The 27,435-nt window shown below is 39.6% G+C and overlaps 2 protein-coding genes across 2 annotated transcripts in view; one reads left to right on the top strand and one right to left on the bottom strand.

Annotated features, from left to right (window-relative positions):
- mecp2 (methyl CpG binding protein 2) overlaps positions 1-3,793 on the bottom strand; it is a 17,890-nt gene extending 14,097 nt beyond the window's left edge. Inside the window, exon 1 of the mRNA XM_044350440.1 lies at positions 3,669-3,793. Within this exon, the coding sequence (XP_044206375.1) occupies positions 3,669-3,700 (32 nt within the window). The 5' untranslated portion in view covers positions 3,701-3,793. The remainder of the gene's footprint in view (positions 1-3,668) is intronic.
- Positions 3,141-27,435, top strand: irak1 (interleukin-1 receptor-associated kinase 1). Its single transcript, XM_044350474.1, has 16 exons — positions 3,141-3,498; positions 8,059-8,276; positions 11,187-11,354; positions 13,159-13,329; positions 15,314-15,393; positions 15,559-15,726; positions 16,162-16,226; positions 18,433-18,544; positions 18,677-18,798; positions 18,947-19,160; positions 21,027-21,095; positions 21,213-21,300; positions 21,383-21,474; positions 23,034-23,691; positions 25,777-25,875; positions 27,159-27,435. The coding sequence occupies exons 2-16, from the start codon at positions 8,165-8,167 to the stop codon at positions 27,236-27,238; spliced, it is 2,298 nt and encodes a 765-aa protein (XP_044206409.1). The 5' UTR covers positions 3,141-3,498; positions 8,059-8,164; the 3' UTR covers positions 27,239-27,435.

Here is a 27,435-nt window from a genome sequence, read left to right as displayed (position 1 = left end):
TTTAACAGACGACGAATCACGTCGACGGGATCGAACAGGATCCTGACGCTGGTCGCTGCTTTCTCAATTTGTACGACTGGAACCAAAATTAAGGTAGTTTTTGCCAATATTAATGTTATTTACATGTTGTTTTTTTTAATTTTCATACATAAGGAGTTATATATTTGTCTTGTGTCGGTATTTATGTGATTTTTCACTCTGATCCAGATAAACTGAAGAGTGTTTACAGATTCTGTAAATATCAGCAGCCATGCCTAACAACACCGACCATCATCTTCTTCTTTTTGACTGATGTTGAACTTTGTAAGGAAGTTAAGTAAAGACTTTATTTTACTTTTATGTTGTCTGGACGCTTTTAACAGTTTTTATTACGAGATAGGGTTTCATGTTGTTTTTATCTACAGTTTACTTAAAAGCTGCAACGATTAGTTGATTCATTGATTAGCTGGATGTTGCATCTGCTTACATCTCATTAAGTTGTTAAATCCCAAAATAAATAATATCCCAGCGTTTATCTCACTCCAACATTTAGATAATAAAGTTAATCTCTCGACGGGATAGATCTGACATGTAACATCATGAAATATGTAGAGCTGCAACGATTAATCGATCAATCACTGTTAAATTAATCCTCGACTATTCTGATAATCGATTAATCATCTCGAATAATTTTTTTAACGGCTGGTCGATTAATGACCCTCATTGGTCTGTCAGTCCCGGACTCACGTCTGTAAGTTCATAAACTTTATTGTCTTTTGATCCCCGACAAAGTAGAACTGAGACAATAAATGTAGAAAATGAATCTAAAAGAATTCTGATAATCAATAATGATTTGTTTCAATAATAAATATTCTCCGGTGTCAGTTTCTTGAACGTCTCAGACTTGCGGCTTTTCTCTGTTTTATATCAAAATAAACTGATTATATTTGAGTTGAGATGTCATATTTCACTGTTTTCTTACATTAAACAGACCAAAGAATTTATGGAGTCGTCATCAGGAAAAATAATCTGCAGATTAACTGATAATGAAAACAATCATTAGTCAGACGTCCTTGTTAACGACTGCATGCGTTTTATGAACGGTTCGACCATAATAAGCTTTTTCATTTTATTTTTCTGAAGCCTGAAGAGGTCAAATGATCCGGTAAATTCAACATTAAAAAACAACATTAGAGGAAAGTATGAAAAGATAAATATAATTTTGTGTCGTTGAGTCAAGAAGAAACTGACAAGTTATAATTCTCAATTATAAGTTTTACGTGCAAAGTTTACTATCAATGCTAGTTTTTTTTAAATTATTTGTTTTTTACTTGATATGTATGCATGTAACTAGAGTTAATATGTATGTTTACATAAACGTGTGCATGAAGAGAAAGTATGTTCAACGTGTATCTGAGGTGTTTATATGAATCATGTATATTAAAAAGTGTTTTTTTTCTGCTCTTGTAGTTCTACTGACAGTATATCCTGTTATCTATTAACAGCTATTCTACTATAATCTATCCTCTTCTTCTCTATTCAATTAATTAGTCAATTTTTTAAATCTTTATATCATCAGAAAATAGCGCAAAATATGCATCTGTTTGCCAAGTTAACGTCCAAAACTAAAAGTTTACTGTGAAATAAAACTTGAGAAAAATCAGCAAATTCACACATTGGAGAAGCTGGAACCAGAGAATTTTTTTAGCTTTTCTCTCTTTAAAAAAACTTACAAAATAGTTGCAGATTAATTTTCTGTCAATCAATTAATGGACAAATCATTATGTTTTGTTCTGGTTTCTGTCCTGTTCTTGTATTTTGTGATTTATTTTTACGTGGCTGCTGTAAAACTGTAGTTTCCCTTTGAGATTAATAAAATAGTCTATTTAAAAAAACATTAGAGGAAAGTCTGAAGAGATAAATATCATTTTGAACAGCAGAGTAAAGCAGTGACTGACGATTAGTTCTCAAGTAACTTCTCTCTCTCTTTTTTTTTTTAATCTTTAAAACATCAACAAATAGTGAAAAATATGCATCTCAGTTTACCAGAGTTCAACGTAACAGTCGAAACTAAAAGCTCTTCAGTTTACTGTGAAATGAAACTGAGATAATCAGCAAATTCACACATTAGAGAAGCTGGAGGTTACTCTTTAAAAAAAAGAAAGAGATTAACTATCAAAATAGTTTCAATTTCATTTTCTGACGATCAATTAATGGACTAATCAATATGTTTTGTTCTAGTTTGTCCTCTTTGTGTATTTTGTGATTTATCTTACACAGCTGCTGTAACGCTGTCGTTTCCCTTTGAGATGAATAAAATACTCTCTTTAAAAAAACATTAGAGGAAAGTCTGAAAAGTTAAATAGAATTTTGTGCAGCAGAGTAAAGCAGCAACTAATGATTATTTTCTCATTTAATTGATCCTTTTTTTTTTTTTTTTTTTTTAAATCTTTAACACATCAGAAAATAGTGAGAAATGTGTAGCTCAGTTTGCCAGAGTTCAAGTTAACATCCAAAACTGTTTACTGTGAAATGAAACTGAGAAAATCAGCAAATTCACACATTGGGGAAGCTGGATTTTAGCATTTCTCTCTTTTAAGATTACTCAAAAAAAAAAAAGATTATTATCAAAATAGTAGCAGATTAATTTTCTATTGATCAATTAAAGAATCATATGTTTTCTTCTAGTTTCTGTCCTTGTCTTTGTGATCTTACACGGCTGCTGTAACAGTCATTTCCCTTTGAAATTAATAAAGTACTTTATCTAACTATGTATCTGTTTATCTCTCGACCCCTCACATTCATCCTGCGACTCCTCGCTGGGGTCTCGACCCCAAGATTGTGAACCACCGTGTGTGCGTATGTGTGTGTGTGTCTGTGTGTGTGTGATGATGATGATGAAGCTGCAGGTGGAGGTGAAGCAGCAGGAACAGGAAGTGAGCAGTTGAGGAAACTGGGCCACACACACGCACACACACATGCACACAATGTACACACAGACACGCAGGTTCGACTCCAGCCTGAAGCGCTGACTGACACACACACACACACACATATACACACACAGCTGCCTTGCTCAGCAGCACCTGGGCAGCTTCCTGCTAATGAGGGTAACCGCCTGTTAAAGCTATCTGACAGGGGGGCGTGGAGGGGGGGGCATATAACGGGATGTGTGCATGTGAATGGGGAGGGGAGTAACCCGGGTTATTTAACAGCAGATATAAACACTCAGCCTGACTTCTCTGTTCTTCATCACATGAAAACACGCTCAGTGTTTGGCTAACGAGCTAGCAGCCTGTTAGCTTCCCGCCTGTCTGACGGAGGCGGGTGGAAACAGCGCCGGTGACCGGAGCTCGAGTGTTTCTGACGGACACCGCACCGCCGACCCGCCGGCCTGACTTCCCGGGGAGTTGTGTGGAAGTCACAGCGGCTCAGCGGCGCACGGAGAGCGGGCTAAGCTACAGCTAACGTCCGTCCCTGCGCTCCGGCTACAGCAGCAGCTAAACTACAGACTTAGCAGTAAGTTGGTGACGTATTCCCGCTAACCCCGCTCCGCCGAGACAGGCCGGGGTAAAAATCAACGCACTTTTACTTCAATAAAACACACGACAGAAAAAGCTTGGCGGCGGTCGGAGGCGGCGGCAGCGGCGGCGCTTTAACGGAGGATAAAATGTAAAAACCTCACTTACAGTCTCTCCTCTCCGCTCTCCACGGCGGCCATTTTTATTTAAATAAATAATTTTATATTAAAAAAAAAGCCTCCAAACATCTCTGCTCCCTCCTGCTGCACCCCGCCCCCTCCGACTCCATTTCCAACCGATCAAATACCGCGAGATCTACACGAAGATGACTGCAGCGCAGCGCAGGGGCGGTGTAATACCGCGAGATGTGAACTCAGAGAGGGTCATACTGAGACGTTCGGGATCGGCTCTGAAATCTGTAAAAATAACAACTAAGAAATCTGTTTTTTACACAAAAATTTTAATGAGCACAAATAGTTCACAAAACAAACAAACCAGTAAATATTGGCTCACCGATACAGAATGAAAACATTAAAATCAGCAAAATTAATATGGTTAAATATGCTTTGATAAAACAATAAATAAATAAAATGTCCAAAATATAATTAACAGAAAATAAATTATGATAGAAAAGATATTTAAGTAGTACAGTGGTGTTTGTTGATACCTTCACCTGCTGCTACCAACATTTACACTAAAAACGATACATCATCAAACATATAACACAAAATAAAACATAATGACAAATAAAACATTTTTCTCAAAAGAGGGGTACAGCGTAACATTACAACATTGCATGAGAGTAATATACCTCACTGACTAGAATATAATAATACTAATAATAAACTTTATTTATATACTTAGCACCTTCACACAAAGGGTTTTGCAAAGGGAAAACAAAATGAAATCCCTCAAAAAAACAAAAAAAACCCTCAAAATACAATAAAATAAGATTAAAAACTATAAAATAAACAAATAAAATCCAAAACATAGGCTAGTGGAACTGGAACGTAAAACTTAATAACTTAGTAACTTAATAATTAATATATAACCTTGATCTGTTTTGTGAGAGAGGCCAGCAGAGAGAGACAAAACAAACAGAAGTAGATTCAGCATCGGGCACAATCACAGACACTAAACAGACTTGATGTTAAAAGTTTAAAATCAGTTAGTGTGATGAGAATCTGCCAAATCATAACCACACTGAAATACATCCATATTCAACCAAAGCCATTAAAAAAAACGACACACACACAATAAAACAGTGACGTAACTTCACAGACGGCCATAAAATGATCTTCGTGTGCCGCCTGTCGTTAGTGTTTTTATCTCAGTGTGTCTGATTGACACATTCGCTTTTGTGTGTAAAATGTGCAGCTGTGTGTTGCTAAAGTTCAAAGGTTCAACATGTGGACTCAGTACTGACACATGTGGGTAACCAATTGTAAAAAAAACAAAAAAAACAACAAAAAAAAAACACCTTATAAAGGGAATTTATCAGTTTTGTTGACATCAGTTGTGAGTCACACACACACATGCTGAACTAATGGTACATTCGGGCATTCCTCAAAAAAACCACAAAGTCACACCAAGATTTGGTAAAAAGGGAGGAAAGTGTGCGTGTGTGTAATGGGAATGTCCCTATTGCACACACACACACACACCCTCATATGTTTGTGTGTGTGCTGATGCGTGATGTCAGACTACAGTAAGAACTTCAAACTTGCCATGCCACTGTTGGAACGAGGAAATAACAGCTTCAGTCAAAACTGAGAGAAAGTCCTCATTCGCTACTTCCTCTAAAAAAATAACAGTCAAACATTTACTTCAACCAAGGAGCCGAATTACAATCAATCAATACATAAACACACAGCACGCAGCACGTTCTGTTAGGAACTATTTATCTCTGGATTCAGAGTCAGTAGAGGAAAAGGATGAAAGACTGATTGTCAGATAAGATCAACTTTATTGTCCTCTTAGGGATTTTCTTCTTGTTGCTGCATCACAGTTGGAGTTTTCATCTCCAGATATACTTACATACGTTACTCAGCAGCATCTTTACAATCATTCAAACACACATGCAAAAACAACAAAAACAAACATGCAGCTTTCTAATTATTCATTCATTCATTCAACCTTTATTTAAACAGGGAGCTCCAGTGTCTTTGGCATGAATGCTCTGTTTACACTGGACAATAAAAAAAAAAGTGTCACAAAGCAAAAACAAAGATTAAAACTTAAAATCTGCTAATAAGAAACAGGGATGTAACGGTTAAAGAATAAGAATAAAGCAGCTTTAAATACATTGAAGGCATCAATACTTCACTCAGATCTGACCGCAGCAGCTGCAGGTGTTGTCAGATCAGCCAAAGAGACAGCTGATGCAGTTTCACATCCTGCTACAGTCGGTTCTAGTCGAGCGGAGCAAAAACATTTCACGAGTCCTGAAACCGACAGAAACGTTTCTACAGTCTGATACTGATTTATGAAACTCTGATAACGATATATTTGTAATTTCTGTTCACACACACACACCCCCATTTTTTCCTGAAGTGCAGTAATTTGTAAATAACAGTATAACAATTAGAGCTGCAGCTGATGATTATCTTCATTATTGACTAATCTGCGGATTCATTTCTCAATTAGTCAATGTCAATTAATCATTAAGACTATGAAATGTTAAAAAAAATAGTAAAAATGTCATTTACAATCTCTGAAGCCACAGTGACGTCTATAATGTCCTTGTTTTATCTGACCAAGAGTCCAAAATGTTAAAATATTCAATTAACTGTCATTTTTAATAAAGAAAAAAAACAACAAATCTCCACGTTTGAGAAGCTAGAAGTAGAGGAAAATTTGGCATTTTTGCTTGAAATTACTGAAATAATGAATCAGTTATCAAATATGGCTGACAATTAATTTTTTGACAATCGACTCATCAATTAATTGAGTAATCATTGCAGTTCTAATAACAACACAGCAGAATCAGATAGTTATTTACAGTATAATGGCCTAAATGTGCTTTATGTGCATATGTACTTACATATAATACTAATTATCAATAATAATATTAATACGTAAAGAAGAAAAATAATTCTTAAAAGGTTTCCAGTTCTTCCACTCACATTAATGAGTATCATATTTCTATTATTTTCATTATCAATTAATCTGTTGATGATTTTCTCGATTAATCAATGAGTCATTTAGTCTATAAAATGTCAAAAAAAAGTTGATCGCTATCTCCCAAACCCCAAGATGACGTCATCAAATGTCTTGTTTTGTCCACAACCTAAAGATATTCAGTTTGCTGTCATAGAAACCAGAAAATATTCACAGAAGCTGAAGTCAGATAATTTGTAATTTTTTCTCTAAAAAATGACTCTAAATGATAAATTGATAATGGTGTTAACATGTCAGATATTTTCTTTGTGAGATTATCTATATTTGGAGTAGGATAAACGCTGGGATATTATTTATTTTGGGATTTAACAAATTAATAAGATGTAGGTAGATGCAACTTCCATCAGAAACTGTCGTGCTTAATGATTTTCTCTTGGAGAAATCCTTAAAGTCTCCTTCCACTCAAAAATGTGTTTTTCTTCTTGTTCCTTCAGTTGGATGTTTGAGCTTCGCTGTGCTGAATGATGTATGTGCAGAGTTTAACACCAGAAGGCTGTTTTCACATCCATCCGCTGAAAATGGAAAGTTTCTCTGAGCTCATTAGAAAATCCGATTTTTAGGGGCGGGCCTACGAGCAGGATTTGTCACATTACATTGACTGAATATAAATATGGACGACACGTCCCCACTTCCTGCTACTATGCAAAAGTGAAGCCAATATATCTCTTTCTGGGAGCTGCTATTATAAGAGCTGGATATCGGACTAAAAATGGCGCCCAATCAGTCCTGTAGGAATTGCTCAGCTGGCACATATGCCAAAATAAAGTGTCTAGCTTCCAGGTTTGCTTCCGCGTTGTGCGGCCCACTGAATATGCGCAGTAGTGTTTCCCGCTCGGCCCATAGACTTTACATTGTGGTGACGTCACAGATTTTTAAATCACTTTTATTGGCTCGATGAAAGTTTTACAAATATAAAACCTCCATGGATCAAAAGTTCATAAAAGACAGAGTCATAATTGACCTTGTTTGAAGTCCAAGGGGTCCTGTCAGCAGTTTTACAGACATCTCTTTTACAATGGTGGTCTATGGGGGAAAATGCTTTTTGGGCTGCAGGTGGATTTTTTGCTGCAATACCCCAAGTGGCCACTGGGAAAAAAATTAGCTACGAGGCTGAGCAGCGGAGACCTATCCAGCTCAAACATCTTTGGGAAAAATTTATTTGATTTGATTTTTTAGTTTTAGAGAAGGAGTAAATCTAATTTTAAGGATTTTAACAAAATAATTGAACTTTTTGATGTTGAAAAAACACATCAGACACATATTATTATTCAAAGTAGAGTATTTTATACATATCTTTAAACATGTCTGCAGGGGATCTTTAAGTATTTCATTTTTGTGCTTTGGATGAAATCATAACACAAGCTTTTATTTTTTAAAGACACAGAACCGGAAGCGGTTCTTATTGCAGTGAGCTTGTAAACGCAGTGGGCGGAAGAAGCAGAGGAGTTAAACTTCACTCAGAGTTGATTTTTTTTCATGAAAAGATGTCCGGAGGAGACCTCAGAGGACAGTTTCTGTACAACCTGCCGTCCTCCGTCCTCTGGGAGTTCTGCAAGGTCATGGACGGACTGTCAGACCTGGACTGGACCGGTTTCGGTGAGTCAGAACCAGAACTCAGACTGTCTGCTAACTGCTAACGGCTAACATGAAGCTGGAGGGAGAGTCTGTGTGTCTATGAAAGAAATATTAACATCATTTAAGTATTCGCAGTAAAACGTGCTTAAAGTATTAAAATAAAAGTCGTGGTTTGGGTCGTCTGACTGATAATGTTAACTTAACGTATAATATTTTTTATCACTGGCAACAGCCACAACAGTAATAAGCTGTTTATAAACCCAAAGTGGGGTCCGGGGACCAACAAGGGTCCTTGGGAAGGTTCCAGGGGGTCCTTAGGAAAAAGGGGAATCATTTATTTTCACTATAATTCATCTATAAGTGACACAGTGACAGAATGTGTTACTGTTCTGGTCCTGGGTTTCATACACTTTCTGTAATAAACGTAAAAGTAAAAATCTTAATAGATGATGGGGGGGGGGGCACTGGGACAAAATCTTATCAGATGGGGGCCTGTGGTCTAATTTGTGTCAGTTTATGGGTCCATGTTAAAACGTTTGAGAACCACTGATTTAATGATGTCATATATAACAATCAGTGGCAGACTGTCTGAGTGGCACGGGTGAAAAAAATAGAAAGGGCACCTGATATGTTCAACGGGCCCCACCGCTGTATTAAAAAGTACTTTTTAAACATTTATTTTGCAAATATCTCTGTAATAAAAAACAGGGAATGTGTAACATTTTAAATGTTTATTTCTCAAATACATCTGTAGCTAAAACACAGAACTATTAACATTTTGAGAATTAGCTGCTTTGAGGTGTCTTGTCGGAGAAGCAAGAACGGTGGAATGAAAGGAGAGTTATTTTGGCTCATTTGTGGTGAGTGTGATGTCATGTGCCACAAGATCAGAGCTGATAGTGATACCATGTGCACTCGGGTCCGTTCAGATCCGTTCGGGTATTGGACACATTGACATACAGACTCGCGACAGTAAAAGGAGATTTCCGCAGGTCCCGAGTTCCTCAGAAATAAGTGGACCTGTGAACTCTATGCAAGACTACGCAGTCGTGTAGTTTCCTGAGAGGACAAGTAGCAGTTTCTAAACCACTTCTCATGAGGAGAATGAGGCCAAACGCTTGTGGCGGGCAAAGAAAGACCAGCATTTCACAATGGATGACTGGAAATAGTTCTATTTACTGATTTTGAGATTTATAGCGTTTTACATCCAAACATCATAAGTTTGGATGTAAAACAATATCACAGTGTATCAAACCCACAGTAGTGAAACACGGTGGTGGGAATGTTCCAGTCTGCAGGTGTTTTGCCTGCTCTGGAGTTGGACACCTGCACCGAATTGACTGCACCCTGACCAAAGTAGAAGTAGCTTTGCATTCTTCAGAGACACGCTGGAGCCTCTGGTTTGCATCTTTAGTGGAGAAGGATTCATACTGGAGCAGGATAACGACCCCAAACACACCTCAAAACTTCGTCACATGACCTCAACCCCATTGAACATTTATGGGGGCACCTTGACATCTGAGAACACCAAGCGCTTTCAAATTAAAATGGTGCTTTATCGGCGTGAATGTCACAACAACAACACGGTCAAAGCACCAAGAATCAGTGAAACAGAATAACATTAACACAACATTAAGATTGTGTGTGTGTGTGGGGGGGGGGGTGGTAGGGTGGGGGTGGGGGGTTTCAGACGAAAGACCAGCTAATTAGGGACGAACGCTGAGTACCCAGTTTGGAAAAAGCAGATTTTTTGGGTCAGTGGTTAGGATTACAGTCAGGGGAGTAGTGGTTATGGTTATGGTAAGTCTCCAGGAAATTAATGTAGGTCTATTCAATACTTAGTGTCTTGCTAAGCTGACATGTAATTCTGCCTTTTAATTTGTTGTCATTTGTTTGTTTTTTTGTCATATGTTGTCATGTTATTGTCATTTTTTTTCTTGATTATAGTTTAATATTCTGCTTTAATGCAAGTAAATGTGTGAGTGTGAGTGAATGCTTTTAATTTTTTGAGAGTTCATTACAGAGCTGAATGTGGTAAAGTAAATGTTCCTTATCCGGTTGAATGTTAAACATCGTGGGAGGAAGTGCATCTCTGTCTCATCCCCTCACCTGACCACATACTCTTGTTCTCTCTTTCGGTTGCCATGATTTTTTTGTGTCGTCCTTGTTTTTTTTTTCGATTTGCTAATTTGCGGTCACTGAAGCTGTACTTGGTGAGGATCTGTCTCTGCTTTCTATCTCTGTCAGCAGTGAGATATTCTGCCAATTCATATAATCTACTGTAGCTTTTAGTTTCTTCTTTCCAATGGTTTCCTAGAGAAGTTGTCCGACCCGACATGGGTCCGTGAGTCCACGTCAGCTCAAGTGCATGCTGTCATTAAAACAAAAAGGGGGGGGACATACCAAAAAATAAAATATCCTGAAATTCATTCAACTTTTTACTGAAATCGTTAAGCTGATATTATCATTTGTATTGAAAATAATTACATTGGAAACAAATGCAAAATAGAAGCATCCTGATTAGTGGTGTCAGACTTTTGGACTCCGCTATACATCATTCTACACATTGAAGATCAAACATCCGTCTTCTAGTCGTTTCCTCTGAACATTGCTTTGAAGTGGTGTTTAGAAATGTGCGTCATGTGGAGTAAGTGTCTCTCTGTGTTGGTATATTTCAGACACACATTTATCTTCCACCTGGCAGTGCGTGAACGTACACTCAAGACTTCCAGAAGTGTGGGTGTTGGCACTGCCATCATCCCTACTTAACTAACTCCACTAGTCTTTATATAATATTGATTGAATAAACTTTATTCGGTGTTCTGAAATCATTTGTAAACAGAGTTTGATTTAAAATACTGTCTGTCTGTCTGTCTATCTGTCTGTCTGTCTGTCTGTCTGTCTGTCTGTCTGTCTGTCTGTCTGTCGTAGCCTCAGAAGTCCTTAAAGATCAGACGGACGTGCGATACGCTGAGAGGAGGATGAGGCGGACCGACTGGGTGATGAGCAAATGGGCGAACATGAACGGTCGTGTCGGGGAGCTGCTCGACCTGTTGGAGCGTCTCCGGCTGTTGCACCCCCGAGACGTCATCCTGGGCGGTGAGTTCACTTCTCTGACCTCTGACTTCTGACTAGAGGACGTTTTTACGAAATATTAAAAAATTCATTATTTCTACATCCAGCAGTTACGGAGCAACATTGTCATTAATTTAAAGTCGTGTTTCTGTCTAATATCCACTCTCTTTTAGCTTCTGTTTTTACTCTCTACCGACTCCTGAGGGAAATATCTGGCTCTTTAGCTGCTAAACGCTCCACTATGTTCACCAATTAGTCTACAGCTAACTGTGTCTGTTTGGTGTTTGGCCCCAAAACGACGCTACGAGAGCGCTGAGAGTGAAATCAAAACAGATAAACAATGAGCTGAAACTCGTTATAAAGCTCCGTTAAAGCCGAGAGGAGCCGCAGAGTCACCGATAATCCTCTGTAGGTTCATCACTACGAGCCACGACCAACACGTTACACACTGACAGATCAGACATTTTTATTATTAAAAATGTCAATTATAGCCGCTTTAAAAGGAAACAATCAAAGAAGAGTTCAATCAGCTGTTGTCTCACAGCGTCCTGATGTCATTTCTCTCTGTGATCAGCGCGTTTCTCACGTCATGTCATTACATAACTTTATTTACAGACAGTTAATTAATATTTATTTATTCATTTCATTTGTAAGTGACTTGTAATACAAACAGTAAAACTAGTTCTGTCTTTTAATGAATTTTCTTGCTGTAATTAGTGAGATAGAGACAGTTATTAAACAACCCAGCTGTTGTGTGTGTGTGTGTGTGTGTGGCGTGTTGTGACGCTGCTGCTCTCATGTCTGCGGATTCACAGAAAGGTGAGAAGTGTTGAACCGAGCTGCTCTGACCTCCGACTGCTGCGGTTAAAGATGTAGGATAATGACTAAACGTGTCTGTATGAAACTACAACATATGATAATAGATCAGCAGCAGCAGCAGCTCAAACGTGTTCCTGATGCACGAAGAAAATCACTTTAATAAACTATAAAAGTGACTAAAACCGCAGGTGAAACATGACACTCATGTTGGCTGTTATAGGATGTCTGGATTGTTCTGTATCGTCGCGGTAGAGTGAATTAAGTGTATGAAAGAAAAAAAAAACACAAGTAATTATGTTTTTATAGTCTGAAGTACCGACTCTGAACATCCTGATTCACGTACACGTGTCAATAATCCGCAAACGTGTTTCCAGTCTGTCGTTACACATGAAAAAAGTCAACAAAACAACTTTACGAGAAATGTTTCTGCTTAACAACACACACTTCAGAAATGTCTCCTGTGGACATTTAAACCAAGCAGCAGCCAAAAAACATCGTGAGTCAGAAATTAAAGGCCGCTGGCTGCTCCAACTGACTCCCATTCAAAAAAAACATCAACTTTTCTCTAGAAATACTAAGTTAGTCATATGTTTTTGTCTCAGTCTGTAAATTCAGTCCCTCTGATAAAGTATGCTGGTGGTCATTTTGGAAATTATTGCTCCGTTCATAAGATTTGAAGACTTATAGTAGCTTTGATGTCTGCTGTGTGGGTGTTGATTGACAGCTGTGATTGACAGTTTGCTCACTCTGAGTTCAACTATTATCACAATATTTCACTAAGTTTAATGTGACTTGATTATGACACCCACATTATGATAGCCTAAGTATGATAGCCTGTTCCCAGCTAGCTAGCGTTAGCTTGGCTCTGAGGTAGCGGCGCGTGTTTCCATGGCGTCCTGGCTCCCGTCACACCTCGCTGCGTCCATCTTTATATACAGTCTGTAATTTAAACAACTCGGTCAGCTGATTGATTGATGCTAACTGAATCTGTCTCTCTGTGTGTCTGCAGGGGCGTCCAGTATGATGTCTCCCCCTCTTCCTCCCTCTCGTCCTCTACCGTCTGTCTCACCCTCTCAGTTGAACCATCCTCCCCCGTCGGTCTCTCCCTCTCAGTTCGATCATCCTCCCAAACCATGTGTGGCCACGCCCACTCAGACCACCTGTAAACTCAGCCCGACAGGTAAACACACACACACACACACACACACACACACACACACACACACACACAAGGCACAAAATTAGCACCAGCTACCAGCCAAATGCTTGTAAAAATATGCTAGTTGGTGTTAGATTTGCTTCACTCACCTGCCAAAAAAACAATGGTGATCTATTGAGTGGCTGGTAAAAATTGATCAGTCACTTGCCATTTGGCCAGTGGACAAAAAAGTGATTTTTGCTCCCTGCACACACTCATCTGTACCTCTATCCTTGTGAAAGCATAATGCATTCCCTCGCTTCTCAGCCTTTTTTTTTTTTTTTTTTTTGTGACCAACTTATTGCTTTTCCTCCCCCATATAGTTTGGTAAGAGTTCAAGACACGTAACCCAAAAGGAATCATCATACAAAGCTTATAAACTCAGATTAGATGTATCAGCATTTCAGATCAAAGCCTTTACATCATCAGAGCAACTCAAACAACATGAGGTGAATTGTAACACATTTCTCAGGTGTGGCTGATGTGTGAAAACCATAACATATCTTTAGATGTGATAAAAAGCCGTTACTTCAAAACACCCCTGCCCTCATTTCAGATAAATAATCTTCGTCCTGTGTGCCTTCTTATGAACTTCCTTTTACAAATGATTTTTAGTAGCTGACTTGCTACTGAAGTTTTTTTTTCTCATCCTGTTTTAGAAGAAACAGTCATTACCACAGAAACTGAAGGTGTTATCGCAGACTTTTGATCGCAGTTAAGTTTTAGTGACGAGTCTGCTGCTGACTGATTCATATTTAAAGATAAAAGTAAACAAAATGTCACCGGCGAAACTGATCTTTCACTCAGTCGGCTACCAGTTGTTATTTATTCAGGAAACAATCGTTTTAGGGAAGCGTAGAGAGAGTAAATATGAGTGGATAAAACATGTGACGCACATTCTATATATAGACTTATATTACTTCCATCAGCAACGGGCTGCTTCTGTGTTATTGCCACAATAAGTTTAAATTGTTAAGATTATGTTTATAGATGCTTTTAGCAATAATCATATTGTATTGGATGCCTGTTTTATTGGAGAAGGCAAATCATATGCAGCAAAGTACGTACCCTAAAAATAACCACGTTGCACAGCGGACGTAACACTTATTATTCCAAAAAGAGACTTGAAACTTGACTTGGACTTGCATAAAATCACTTTGACCAAATACTTTTATACTTTTACTTCAATTCAATTCAATTTTATTTAAAGTGCAGAATCACCATGCAGTTAAAAGGACAACATACAGCGATCAATTTTACAATAATAACAATTAAAAGTGAAACAACCACATTAAAAACATCAATGTTAAATAGATGTTAAAAGGTGATAGGCCCGGCTAAGTTTTAGGGGAGGCTGTAATGTATAGAATAAAGGTAAGTCTTCAGTCTTGCTTTAAAGATTTTAACTGAACGTGCTTCTTTAACATGTAATGGAAGGCCGTTCCAGAGATAAGGGGACACGGTAAGCAAATGCTCTGAAGCCAACTGATTTTTTTTTTTGTTAAATGAAGGAATTACCAGGAGACCAGCATTGAGAGAGCGCAGAGGGCGTGCTGGTGTAATTAGCTCTGATAGGTAAGGTGGTGCAAGTCCATGCAAGGCCTTATAAGTTAAAAGAAGAACCTTAAAATTAGCTCTAGCTTGCACCGGTAACCAGTGAAGAGAGGCCAGATATCTTGCTTAATTTTTACATTTACTTGAGCAATTTTTTTATGTGAGTAATTGTACTTTTCCTTGAGTAAAAGTTTTCAGTACTCTACCCACCACTGGTTATTACAGACCCCTGAACTAACCACAGACTGTTATTGTTAACTATTATTTTCACGTCATTCATTTTCAATTTTTTTTTTTTTTTACATATTTCTTTACTTATTTTTCTTTAAAAATATGACACGTAATATGTGAATGTGACCCACGTGAATGAAATCATGATGAGAAAGAAAACGATGTGTTCTGTGTTCATTAGATGAAGGAGGAGGAAGACCATTACCCAGACCTGCCCCGCCCCCCTCCAGTCTGCACTCTAACGTACACAGACGCCCCCAGGTAATACACATACAATAATCAATAAATAACCAATAATTAGCACAAATGGGTCACTTCACAAATACATAAAATTTACTACTAAATACTACTTCTGCTAATAATGATACTTATGATGATGAAAATAATAATAATAATAAGATGATGATGATGATGTCATCCCTCCAGACCCCCCCAGTGTTTGAGGACAGCGGGGCGATGTGCTGGTTGTATGAAGAGGTGTACGCTGGGACGGATGGGTTCTCTCCCGCCCGGCAGGTGGGGGAGGGGGGGTTTGGCATCGTGTACAGAGCGACTCTGAGGAACACTGACTGCGCCGTCAAGAGACTCAGACAGGTCAGCCAATCACAGCACAGATCAGAAATCACTCATTGTGACTGGGTGGAGCCAAACGGATAAGAGAGAAAAGTATTTCTGTTAAAGATGAACTGATATGATGCACAAGATGGTCATCAGAGCGGATAATCTGATCATAGATTGGCCACATGTGACTGATCCATAAATACAGTTTATTAATCAGTGATGTTATGAAGTCACAGAGAGCTGCCGACTGTTTTTATCTCCACAGCGTCTCTGAACTCATGTTAACTTCATTAAAAATCCCACTGAGCTCCACACAGCTTTACTGGGTTTATATCTGGGAGAAACAGAGTGCTGATAGCAGAGAAAAAGTTTCTGTTACACAAACCTTTTGCTTTTTTTCTTGTGAAAGTCTTTGAAACAATTTGAGTAAGTAGTTTTTTCAACTGATCTATATTGTTGTTGTTGTAGGATAGTCCGTTGGACTGGACTCTGCTGAAGGAGAGCTTCAAGACTGAAGTGGAGAAACTCTCAAAGTGAGTATCATCGCAGACCATCAGCCGAGTTAGAGCTCACTCATAGCAGAATTGATAAAAACACACAAAATCTGTTCATTTCAATGGAATTTGTGTTGAGTTCAACTTTGCAAACTTTGCAGTTCACCCTGTTGACCAATAACAAACCTGTGAGTGAACGGAGAGCTGGAGAATACAAAGTGGAGGAAGTTAACGTAGCTTATTAGCTGGGTGTTTTACTGAAGGGTTAGGGGGTTAGGGTTAGGGTGTTAGGGGGTTAGGGGGTTAGGGTTAGGGTGTTGGGGTTAGGGGGTTAGGGTTAGGGTGTTGGGGTTAGGGGGTTAGGGTTAGGGGTAGGGTTACGGTGTTGGGGTTAGGGTGTTAGGGTTAGGGGGTTAGGGTTAGGGTGTTGGGGTTAGGGGTAGGATTAGGGTGTTGGGGTTAGGGTTAGGGTGTTAGGGTTAGGGTGTTGGGGTTAGGGGTAGGATTAGGGTGTTGGGGTTAGGGGTAGGATTAGGGTGTTGGGGTTAGGGTTAGGGTGTTGGGGTTAGGGGGTTAGGGTTAGGGGTAGGGTTATGGTGTTGGGTTAGGGGGTTAGGGTGTTAGGGTTATGGGGTTAGGGTGTTAGGGTTAGGGTGTTGGGGTTAGGGTGTTGGGGTTAGGGTGTTAGGGTTAGGGTGTTGGGGTTAGGGGTAGGGTTAGGGTGTTGGGGTTAGGGTTAGGGTGTTGGGGGTAGGGTTAGGGTGTTGGGGTTAGGGGTAGGGTTAGGGTGTTGGGGTTAGGGTTAGGGTGTTGAGGGTAGGGTTAGGGTGTTGAGGTTAGGGTGTTAGGGGTAGGATTAGGGTGTTGGGGGTAGGGTTAGGGGTAGGTTAGGGTGTTAGGGGTAGGATTAGGGTGTTGGGGGTAGGGTTAGGGTGTTGGGGTTACGGTTAGGGGTAGGGTTAGGGTGTTCAGAGTAGGGTTAGGGTGTTAGGGTTAGGGGTAGGTTAGGGTGTTAGGGGTAGGATTAGGGTGTTGAGGGTAGGGTTAGGGGGTTAGGGGTAGGATTAGGGTGTTGGGGGTAGGGTTAGGGTGTTAGGGGTAGGGTAGGGTTAGGGGGTTAGGTTTAGGGGTAGGGTTAGAGTGTTAGGGTTAGGTGTAGGGGTTAGGGTGTTAGGGTTAGGGGTAGGGTAGGGTTAGGGTGTTGGGGTAGGGTAGGGTTAGGGGGTTAGGTTTAGGGGTAGGGTTAGAGTGTTAGGGTTAGGTGTAGGGGTTAGGGGTAGGGGGTTAGGGTTAGGGTGTTAGGGTTAGGGGTAGGGTTAGGGTGTTAGGGGTAGGGGTAGGGTGTTAGAGTTAGGGGGTTAGGGTTTAAACTGCTTCACAACAGAGAAACAATCAGGAGATGATACAGTTTTAGTGAAACGTTTTAACTTATTGTCCAGTTAGTGACTTGCAAGCAGGAAGCGTCGGGTCTGAAAAGTGAAGCCAAAGAGGAACTGACTTAAACCTGCATTCTCTCTAATCTCACTTGATTTATTTTATAACACTTCCCTAATGAGTTTATGGTCTCAATCACTAGTTTCTTCTCTTCTTCAATACATCATGATGTTCATTTTAGTAATTACGGTCCCATTTAGAGTAAAATAGATGATAAAGCAGGCTATGCGTTAGGGTGTGGCTACCTTGTGATTGACGAGTCGCTGCCTCGGTGGTGCGTGAGGTGCTGTAGTTGGACCCTGAGGAGCTCCTCCGCAGCTCCAGGCTCTCGTCCAAATATGGTCACCTCTCATCACTTCTGGCTCCAAAAAACCAAGATGGCGACGGTTTAAATGCTAGACTCGAGGCTTCAAAACAGGAGTCCACAAACCAGTGTGTGACATCAGTGGCCACGTCCATTATTTTTATACAGTCTATGGTGACCAGTAACACTAGTTACCAGGTAGCATCACCAAACTAAAACCTTACTAAAGTATTCAAACAACGGTAAATAAATGCAAAAACAGTAGATAAAGTCCAAGTAAAAACACCTGAACTGTAATGTGTCACATGATAAATACAGTGTAAGAGTCATGTGATACTCTGATACCACTCTGTTTAGCAACAATACATGTTTTTATTCACCAATAAACTCCTGAAGCTTCTTCTTTGCTGTTCTTTCTATTACTGTGAAGTTACTGTCGGGGGAAACTCAACATTTCCTGCATAGATTTTTCACAGTAAAAGCTTACCGCGTGTTTGTGCTCTTCAGGTTCAGACATCCGAACATCGTAGATCTGCTGGGTTTCAGTGAGGGACAAGGATCAATGTGTCTGATCTACAGCTACATGGAGAACCGGTCACTGGAGGACCAACTACACAACGTAAGACACACACACACACACACACACACACACACACACACACACACACACACACACACGCTTTGTATGTTGCCAGATGTTATACATTTTTTTAACCTGATGTGACATATGTATTTCTGTGTTTGTGTGTAGGAATGTAGCACCCTCTCCTGGTATCAGAGGGTCAGTATTGTTAAAGGAGCATCAAAAGCTCTGGAGTTCCTCCACTTGCCTCCTGGTGGTCACAAACCTGTCATCCACGGAGACGTGAAGAGGTCAACATCTCATTACATCACAACACGACATGACATGACCATGACATGACATCTCCTGCTCTGTTTCATGCTCTCTGAATGTCTCCTGGAAGCAGACAGTTTGCAGCAGGACCTCAGTATCTCTGTCTTCTGTGTCTTTGTGTTGCAGTTCAAACATCCTGTTGGACACCCACTTGGTGGCGAAGCTGGCGGATTTCGGTCTGGCTCGGTTCGCGTCTCACGGCTCGTCAGGACGCACGGCGGGTAAGACGACCTCAGTCGGTAAAACGGAGACGGTGAGAGGAACGCTGGCGTACCTACCAGATGAATACGTGAGGAACGGTGAGCTGGGGACTGCCGTGGACGTCTACAGCTTCGGAGTGGTGAGACACTGCAGGGACTGATGGGGAAGTCTGTTAGTTTATCAAAGACAAAGAGGAAATGACAGGATATGGTCTTCAAAAAGCCAAAACAGAAAGCCAAAAGCCTCTCCAGGGGGGGAACGGAGGGTTATAGGTGGGGCAAAGATAAAGATTAAATTTAGGTTTAATCACATTGAATGACAGACTTAAGCTGATTTGAGTTTGTGAAGTATTCAGGCAGTTACATTTTATTAAATACGGTGGATATATCAGAGTTTTCCTGTCGTTATTACAAGCTGGAGGTGAACATTGTTTACAAGATGTCTGACCTGACCTGTACCTGTCGCTCCCTCCAGTAACTACGAGCACAACTGTTCTTTGGTTTGTCTGATGGTTTAATTCTAAGTTCACCAGATCAGGATCACCCCAGAATTGTCCCATCGTGAAAGCTATCAAATAAATAGATAAACATAAAGGAAATTAACGTAGTGATACATTCCTTGTCTCGTTTTCCTGTCCTTGCATTAACAGATTCTTGGCATAACTATCTGCCTAAATATACACTGACATTTAGTAAACAGCAAACATTGATGTAAATGTTGTACAAAGATACATATTCACTTGTTGCACACTTGACATATAAAATAACAATGAAAGGAAATATGTACTGTGCACAGTGCTTCTTGCTGCTTGTTACATTAGAGAGAAGTTTTCTGAATTTCATCATATTTCTCAAGTACATCATATCACCGTCATCAACCCCTTTCACAACTTTATAGCTAACTTAGGCTACGTTCATATTACACGCTGAAGATTGTTTTGACTCCAGGTGACTCAGATCTGATGTTTTTCACAGAAGTGAAAGTAAACCAAGTAAGCCTCTTGCACATGCTGTCTTAGACTCATGTCCTCCGTCACAACGGTCACATCATAGATTATGTGGCTTTATTTTTTTAACATCTTGCTCCTTCACACATATCGCCCATCATCATCAATCAGTGTCTTCACCTCACAACCCAGTAAAAATAAACATGGAGGAGAGCAACAGCAGTGACGGGGGTCGATGGAGAGACGACGAAGTTTCACATTTATTGGACATTTATGGAGACGCTTCTGTTCAAGTCAAACTGGCAGGAACTTATCGTAACCTTATCTTGCATGCACGCGGCTCACATTTCAGTTACAGATACAGATACATGATGAGATCTGACTAAAATATCAGAATTGAGCATTAAGGCCTATAATGTGAAACACAGCCTTAAACACCTTGGAGAAAATGTGGTACGTGACATTGCCCACGCCCTCTCTCCCCTGGAACTGAGTTTCATCAACTACTGTTGCCTCACGTTGTGGTAACTGTAAACATCACAGTAACAGATATGATGTAATAATTTGCCGTCAGCTACAGTACCCATCCCTGATGATGTCATCATGCCGTGTCATCATTTTACAAAGCCCCAAAAGGGGATATTTTTTTTTAAAATCTTGTGTGCATAAGTTATTATCTTATGCGTACAAAAATCATTATCTTGAGGGAACAGGTTAATATCTGTACAGTAAAGGCATGATAGGCTTTGAACACCACGGGTGTAAGTCGCGTTTATAGCTTTTAATAGTTTGTTGATTTCTCAAGTATGTTAGAAACATGGCGGCGTTCATTGCTCTACTTGAATAGTCCATTTGCTATGTTTTTTACAGAACCCCTAAAGTCCCAAAAGGTGGTATTTTTTTATGTTGTGCGCACAAGATAATAACTCGTTCCCACAAGATATTAAGTTGACGCACAAGATAAAAAACAAGATCCTGAGGTTTCTATTGTCAGGAGTTTGTCTTAAGCATCAGTTGGAGATTTTTATGTAACATGATATTTGAACGTGTGTGTTTCAGGTGTTGTTGGAGGTCCTGACCGGTCGTCGAGCTCTGGAGAGAGACGTGAAGTCAGGAGATATTTACCTGGTGAGAACACTCGCACGCTGACACGCAAATTAGAAGTTTAACAGGCTTCAATAACAATCAGAACAATAAGTGAAACATTCATGTGACGTTCGGTTCGTTCTGGTTCTGGTTCTGTAGAAGAATCTGGTGGGCGAGATTCAGGACAGTCCGAATGGTTCGACCGAAGCAGAGTGGAGGAAACATCTGGACCACCGGCTGATGTCAGGTCAGCGCTGTGTGTTTGTATACCGGTGTTATGTGTCTTTATGTGTTCTCTGCAGCTGTTGTATTAATGGTGTTGTCAACAGGTGGCGCTGCAGAGCCTGCTGACTGTATGAAGATGGTGGCTCTGGCCTGCAGGTGTCTGGACAGGAGGAAGAAGAGACCAACCATGACTGAGGTCAGACACACTGTTCATTTGTTTTGAAGCATGATGTCCTGTCTGTCCAGAGACACTCCATCTCCATAAACTACTAGATCTTAAACACATTATCTGCCGATATATCTGCTCCCCAGAGGATAAACCCTTTAGATTTTAATGACCCCATGAACTTTCCTGTAGCGTCACTTTCAGGACAAACTTTGCATTTTTATGTCCACTATAATTGGCCTGTTGCTACATCATTTATTTGAACTAACATGTTATTTTCCTTTTGTATAAATAAACCCAACTTTCCAGTCCCTCAGCCAAAATATTTGTGCCCTGATGAAAGCTGAAGTTTTGACTCTAACAGTTTTTCACAAATCTGCTGTAGATAACAAAATAAATCCCAGTGAATATCAGCTTGTTCCACAGCAGGAGAGGCATTAAAACCATGGTGCACCCTGCTGTTTCAACTCTGCGTGCTGCTGGGATGAAGTCTAATAAACCCACCAGAAATTACATTTTAATGTGTGAATTCTAACATTGTTTCAATTCCTCAATTTTAGCCTGTTGGACCAGAACACATTTCTTCATAAACATAAACAGTTTAAATGCTGCGTTATTGCCATTTCTTTTCTTTGAAACAACCATAATGAAGCTGCTGTTGTTTATCATGTGTGGATAAGCAGTAAAGTACGTCTTTAGTCTCACAGTGATACACAGAACATATATTCGTTACATATGAGTAATTTTTAGACAAATGAGGATTAAAATAAACTCTGTCAGCCCTCACTGATGACAAACACGACATCAGATACGATCCTAAACCGAATCTATTTTATTCTTGTTGTCAGATTGTTTTCGGTCAATCGGTATGAAAAATGACCTTTTAAAAGGGCCACATCATTTTTATTAGGAATAAGTTCAAATGGGGACATAATTACAATTCAAAAGTCAAGTTTGCAATTTAATCTTTAAGTTAAGGTTGCACATTGTGACAGTTTGAAAATATTTTGTGGCTAAATGTACACCGATAATCAATTTATAATCTTAATCGTCATTTTGGAAGTGGTTATGCATTTTCAAACATGAAGATGAAAATTGGATTTATAATATAAATACCAGGCACACTAAATAAAGTGGAATAGGGCTGCAACTAATGATAACTTCCATTATCAATTAATCTGTCGATTATTTTCTCGATCAATGGTTTGGTCTATTAAATGTCCAGAAATTATGAAAATGTCGATCACTATTTCCTGAAGCCCAAGGTGACGTCTTTTGTCCCGACCAACAGCCCATAACCCAAAAACATTCAGTTTACTGTCATAGAGGACTAAATAATCCAGAAAATATTCACATTTGAGAAGCTGAAATCAGAGAATTTGGATGTTTTTTCTTAAAAAATGACTCAAAATGATTAATTGATTATCAAAATAGTTGATCAGTAATTTTCAGTCGACTAATCGTTGCAGGTGTAAAGTGGAATTTCAGTTACATTACTGGTACGTTACCAGGAGTTAAAGGGGCCCGGTGTTCCTCAGGGCTCCTGTTTGGATCCTCCTCTGTTCCTCACCTTGATGTTCTCTTCACAGGTGTTCAACAAACTTCAGGAGATCCACGACACGGTGAGGAAGACCAACTCCTCCCCCCTCCCTCTGCCCCGCCCTCATCAACACCTATACTCCCAGTCCCTCCCCAGACCCCCCCGCTCCCTGGACTCCATTGTGGGAGATCTGTCTCACCAGCTGTCCACACTGGGACCACTGGAGGACACCTGCCAGCTCCCCAATTCCTCCTGCTGCCTCGCACCTCCTAACGCGCTCCACTCCTCCTCCTCCCTTCTCCCCATCTCCTCCTCCTCATTCGTCGGCCCGTGTGAAACCGACGAGAGTCGAGGTTTCTCCCAGTACAACCTTCGCTCCCAGTTCTCCCAGTTCAGATCTAATGGGACCAGCTGCAGGTCTCTGTCCCCATCCACCAGAGACCAGTATCATAGTGCAGCCGCGCCCTCGGAGTCCCGGATCAGCCAGCCTTCTGTGCCCACTGAGGACCAGTACAACTTCCCTCCTCAGCCCAGCAGCACCAGTGACAGGACGGAAACCGGGGCCCTCACAGGGGCCACCAGCGGCCCTCAGCAGGGCGTTGCACCAGAACCAGACAGTAGAAGACAGACCACAGCAGGGCAGTGCTGCGCCCCAGAATACCTCTCTCCTGCAGGGTCTCTGCAGTCGTTGTCCCCGGGGCCCTCAGGTAATATTACAACCATTTAAAGGGTCAGGCTGTGATTTATTCAGGTGATAGTTTACTGATGACCAGGGTCCTGATCTTCAAATGTGGCTTTACTAATTCAGGCTAACATGCAGTTATCAGACTAAAATAATCCTGTGAATACTCATCCAGATCATTTGGTTCTTTGAAGGCAGTTTGAGGATTGATATGTTGATCCTGGATGAAGTTATCCTGAATAACGAAGGCAAAATGAGTAGAGAGTTGAAACCATGATCATATTATTGGCTGAGTGCTGGTCATGTGATTGCTGTAAACTTAAGCAGGTGTGTTGGGAACCCTCCCAGCATGCACTGGGGCACTAGATTCTTGGACAGAAGTCTGATTTTCTGTGTGTGTTTTTTTTTGCTCTTACATTGTGCTCCACAATGTTTCTACTGTTTTCACACTTTCGTCACACACAATGAAACCTTTTAAAAACTGAAGAAAGTAGGTTTGATCGCATGAACAACTTTCAGCAAAGTGAGTTCTGCAGTTAATCTTTTAACACGTTTTGGTGTTAAAAATGTCAAATTAAACGCCACATGTCCTGACTCCACTGGTGCTTTAACAGTCAGACTTGTTTAGATGAGTTTATGTCGTTTTGCTCAGAGTATCCCAAACTAAATTTAAATTCCTTTTTTAATGTACAAACTTTTAATTAGTTTCATATTTTATCATGTATGAGTATAGGTGACTCTCTGTTATTAGGGGAAAAAATAAATTTGGATAATTACACCAATGAATCATAATTTTGTCAATAACCTGCATGTTCTCATCTAAAATCATAATTATATCAACATTCTTTCATTTTAAATCTAAGAAAACGACATTTGTATCCGTATCATGTTTGTGGTTCACCCTAAAACGTCTAACTGTCAATAAGATGCACTACAGCAGGTTTGGGCTTAAGGACTTGTTGCTATGACAACAGTTCAATATTAATTCTAAGCAGCTTTGAGGAACCAAAAAATCCAGACTAATGTCAAGTAGTCAACAGTTTAATCTGGATAACTCGGTTATTGACGTAGAAGAACCCACAGCTTCTCCTTCTGCACTTTACTGAATATAAACGTCTTTCTACAAAACACTTCAACCAAACATCTGAGGTGCTCCAGTGTTTAATGTTGGCTAACACAGTGGAACCAAGACTTTGTGTAAATAAACTACAGTCCAAAATAAACTACTTATCATTATTACTATTATTTAAATCAGTAAATAAATCTGAGAATAACAAAAGGAAACTCAAAGTATGTGACAGTTTTGTATCTTCATTGTAACAGACACAGTTAAAAAAAACAACATTGATACATTGATATTGAACACACACAGTAAATTGTTAAATAGTGTCCGGTGGTCTTTATTCACCTGGTTGTCAGAGAGGATCAGGCTGCTATTAGAGAGGCCTTTATACCTCTAATTTCCCCTGTTTTTTCAGTAAATACAAACTCCATGTTAACCTCATAAATTCAGTATTAAGTCCATTTTCCACAGCATCATCATGTCTTTACTTTGCCTTTTTTACCCTGAACGATTTTAAAATATCATGAATGAAACTCAACACTTCCTCCAGGATTTTCATACTAATTATCTTGCAGCTTTCTCTTTTTATATGTAGGCTTTTAATGTGACAAAACATCAGGAAGTGTTAAGTTTGTTTGTAAGGTTTTGTCGTCAGGTCTCTGCACGCTGCAAAAAATCTTCACGTTAGAAAACAACTGTTATCATTTACTGAGTCTGAAAAGTCTTATGCTCTTTAAAGCAGTGGTAAAATCTGCTGGTGTATAAAGATTAACTCCCCTCCCTCTCCTCTTCCAACTGTGTAGGAGAACCTACAGTGGCTGCAAAATTAGCAAAAAAACGCAAAAGGCCCTCTCTAGAGCCAGTGTTTGATTTGTCTGTTCTGGGCGACTACTACTGGGTGTAAATTACCTGTCAAAATAGAGATGGACTCCAACAGGATGTGTATTTAACAGGCTAAAACAAAAACTCACCAGTCTGATCGGAGGTTTAGGTGAGAAACATCAGGTTTCGCAGGTTTTAATTGTGTTTCCGTCTGTCTGTCACCAGTCGTCATGAATCCCTGTAAGCAGCGATTGCTGGAGAAGAAAACTCTGTACGAGGAGGGAAGGATTCAGACTCCTGAGCTGCTGTCCTCCGATGACCTCTGTACGTAATGACACACTGAGATATTTTATTCCATCCGGTTTTAACTCTGTTCGGTTTATCATATTTTATGTTGTATTTTATCTCATGTCTCGTTTTGTCTCATTATGTCATTATTTTCTCATCTGATTTGATCATGCCTTATTTCATATCTCACACATATCTCATTTTACCTCAAACTGGAATCACATGTTTTTATTTTGTTACCTCATCTTACCTCATTTTATCTCATGTTATCTCATCTCATCTCATGTTATGTCCACATCTCATTTTCTCACATCTCATTTTAAATCCTTGTATCTCATTGTATCTTATTTCTTTTTATCTCATCTCATCTTATATCTTTTTCATTTTCCATCCTTTCTCATCTCATATCTCATCTACTCTCATTTTTATGTATTTATTTTATCTCATTTCATCTCACTATTAACTTTTTTCTTGACTCATTTCATACCTCCCTTCAGTCTCATCCCATTTTATGTCATGTTATATATTTTTATCTGTCCTCATGTCACATTTCATTATATCTCATCTCCTCATATCTCACAGTATGTCGTCTCATCTCGTATCTCATCTCATCTCACATTTCATTTTCTCATCTTATCTCATCTCTCATTCACATATATCCCATGTTGCATGTGATTTTATCTAATTTCATCTCACTGAACCTCATCCCATCTCAGATTATATGTTTTCTTGTCTCATTTCATACCTCATATTCAATGTAATCTCGTCTCTCATTGAGTTTTATGCCATCTCACATCTCATTTTTCTTATTTTTCATGTCTTCATATCTCACAGTATTTTATTCTAACTTGATTTATCATCTCATCTTGTATCTCATCCCGTTTCTCATCTCATATCTCATCACATTTTATCTAATTTTATCTCATCTCATCTATCATTTTGTTCAATATCATCCTGTCACATCTTCTTTTTATCTAACCTTATCTCACATTTCATTATATCTCATCTCATATCTCACAGTATGTTGTTCCAGCTCGATTTATCATCTCATCTCACATCTCATTTTCTCATCTCATCTCTCGTTCACATATATCCCATCTTGCACCTAATTTTTATCTAATTTCATTTTTTTCAGTTTCATCCAGTCTCATATCTTGTTTTTTATCTTACTTCATCTAATTTTTCTTGTCATCTCTCATTCATTTTCTCATGTTTCATGTCCTCATATTTCCTCATTGTCCTCATATTTTGTTGTGACTGAACTTACCGTCTCATCTCGTATCTCACCACGTCTCAACCCACGTCTCATATCTCATCAGACGGAGGGAGGAGTTCAGACGATTTCAGAGGACCGGAAGAGAGCGACGAGCTGGATTACCTTCCTGCTAAACACAACTGACTGCTCCTACTGACCGGTTTGACCGCAGGACATGAGCCAGTCTGCACAGAGCTGAGTCATGTGAGGGGAAACTATTTCTACAGGACCAAAGATGAACTGTTTCAGAGTCTGATTGACTGCACTCAGATAGAGCTGTGAGCTCTTTCTAACTTTTATCACCATGTTTGTAGAATAAAGTGCTGGATGTCGACACTGTA

Source organism: Thunnus albacares, chromosome 5 (genome assembly GCF_914725855.1).
Source record: "Thunnus albacares chromosome 5, fThuAlb1.1, whole genome shotgun sequence".
NCBI lineage: Eukaryota > Metazoa > Chordata > Actinopteri > Scombriformes > Scombridae > Thunnus > Thunnus albacares.
This window is presented reverse-complemented; position numbering and strand designations above follow the sequence as displayed.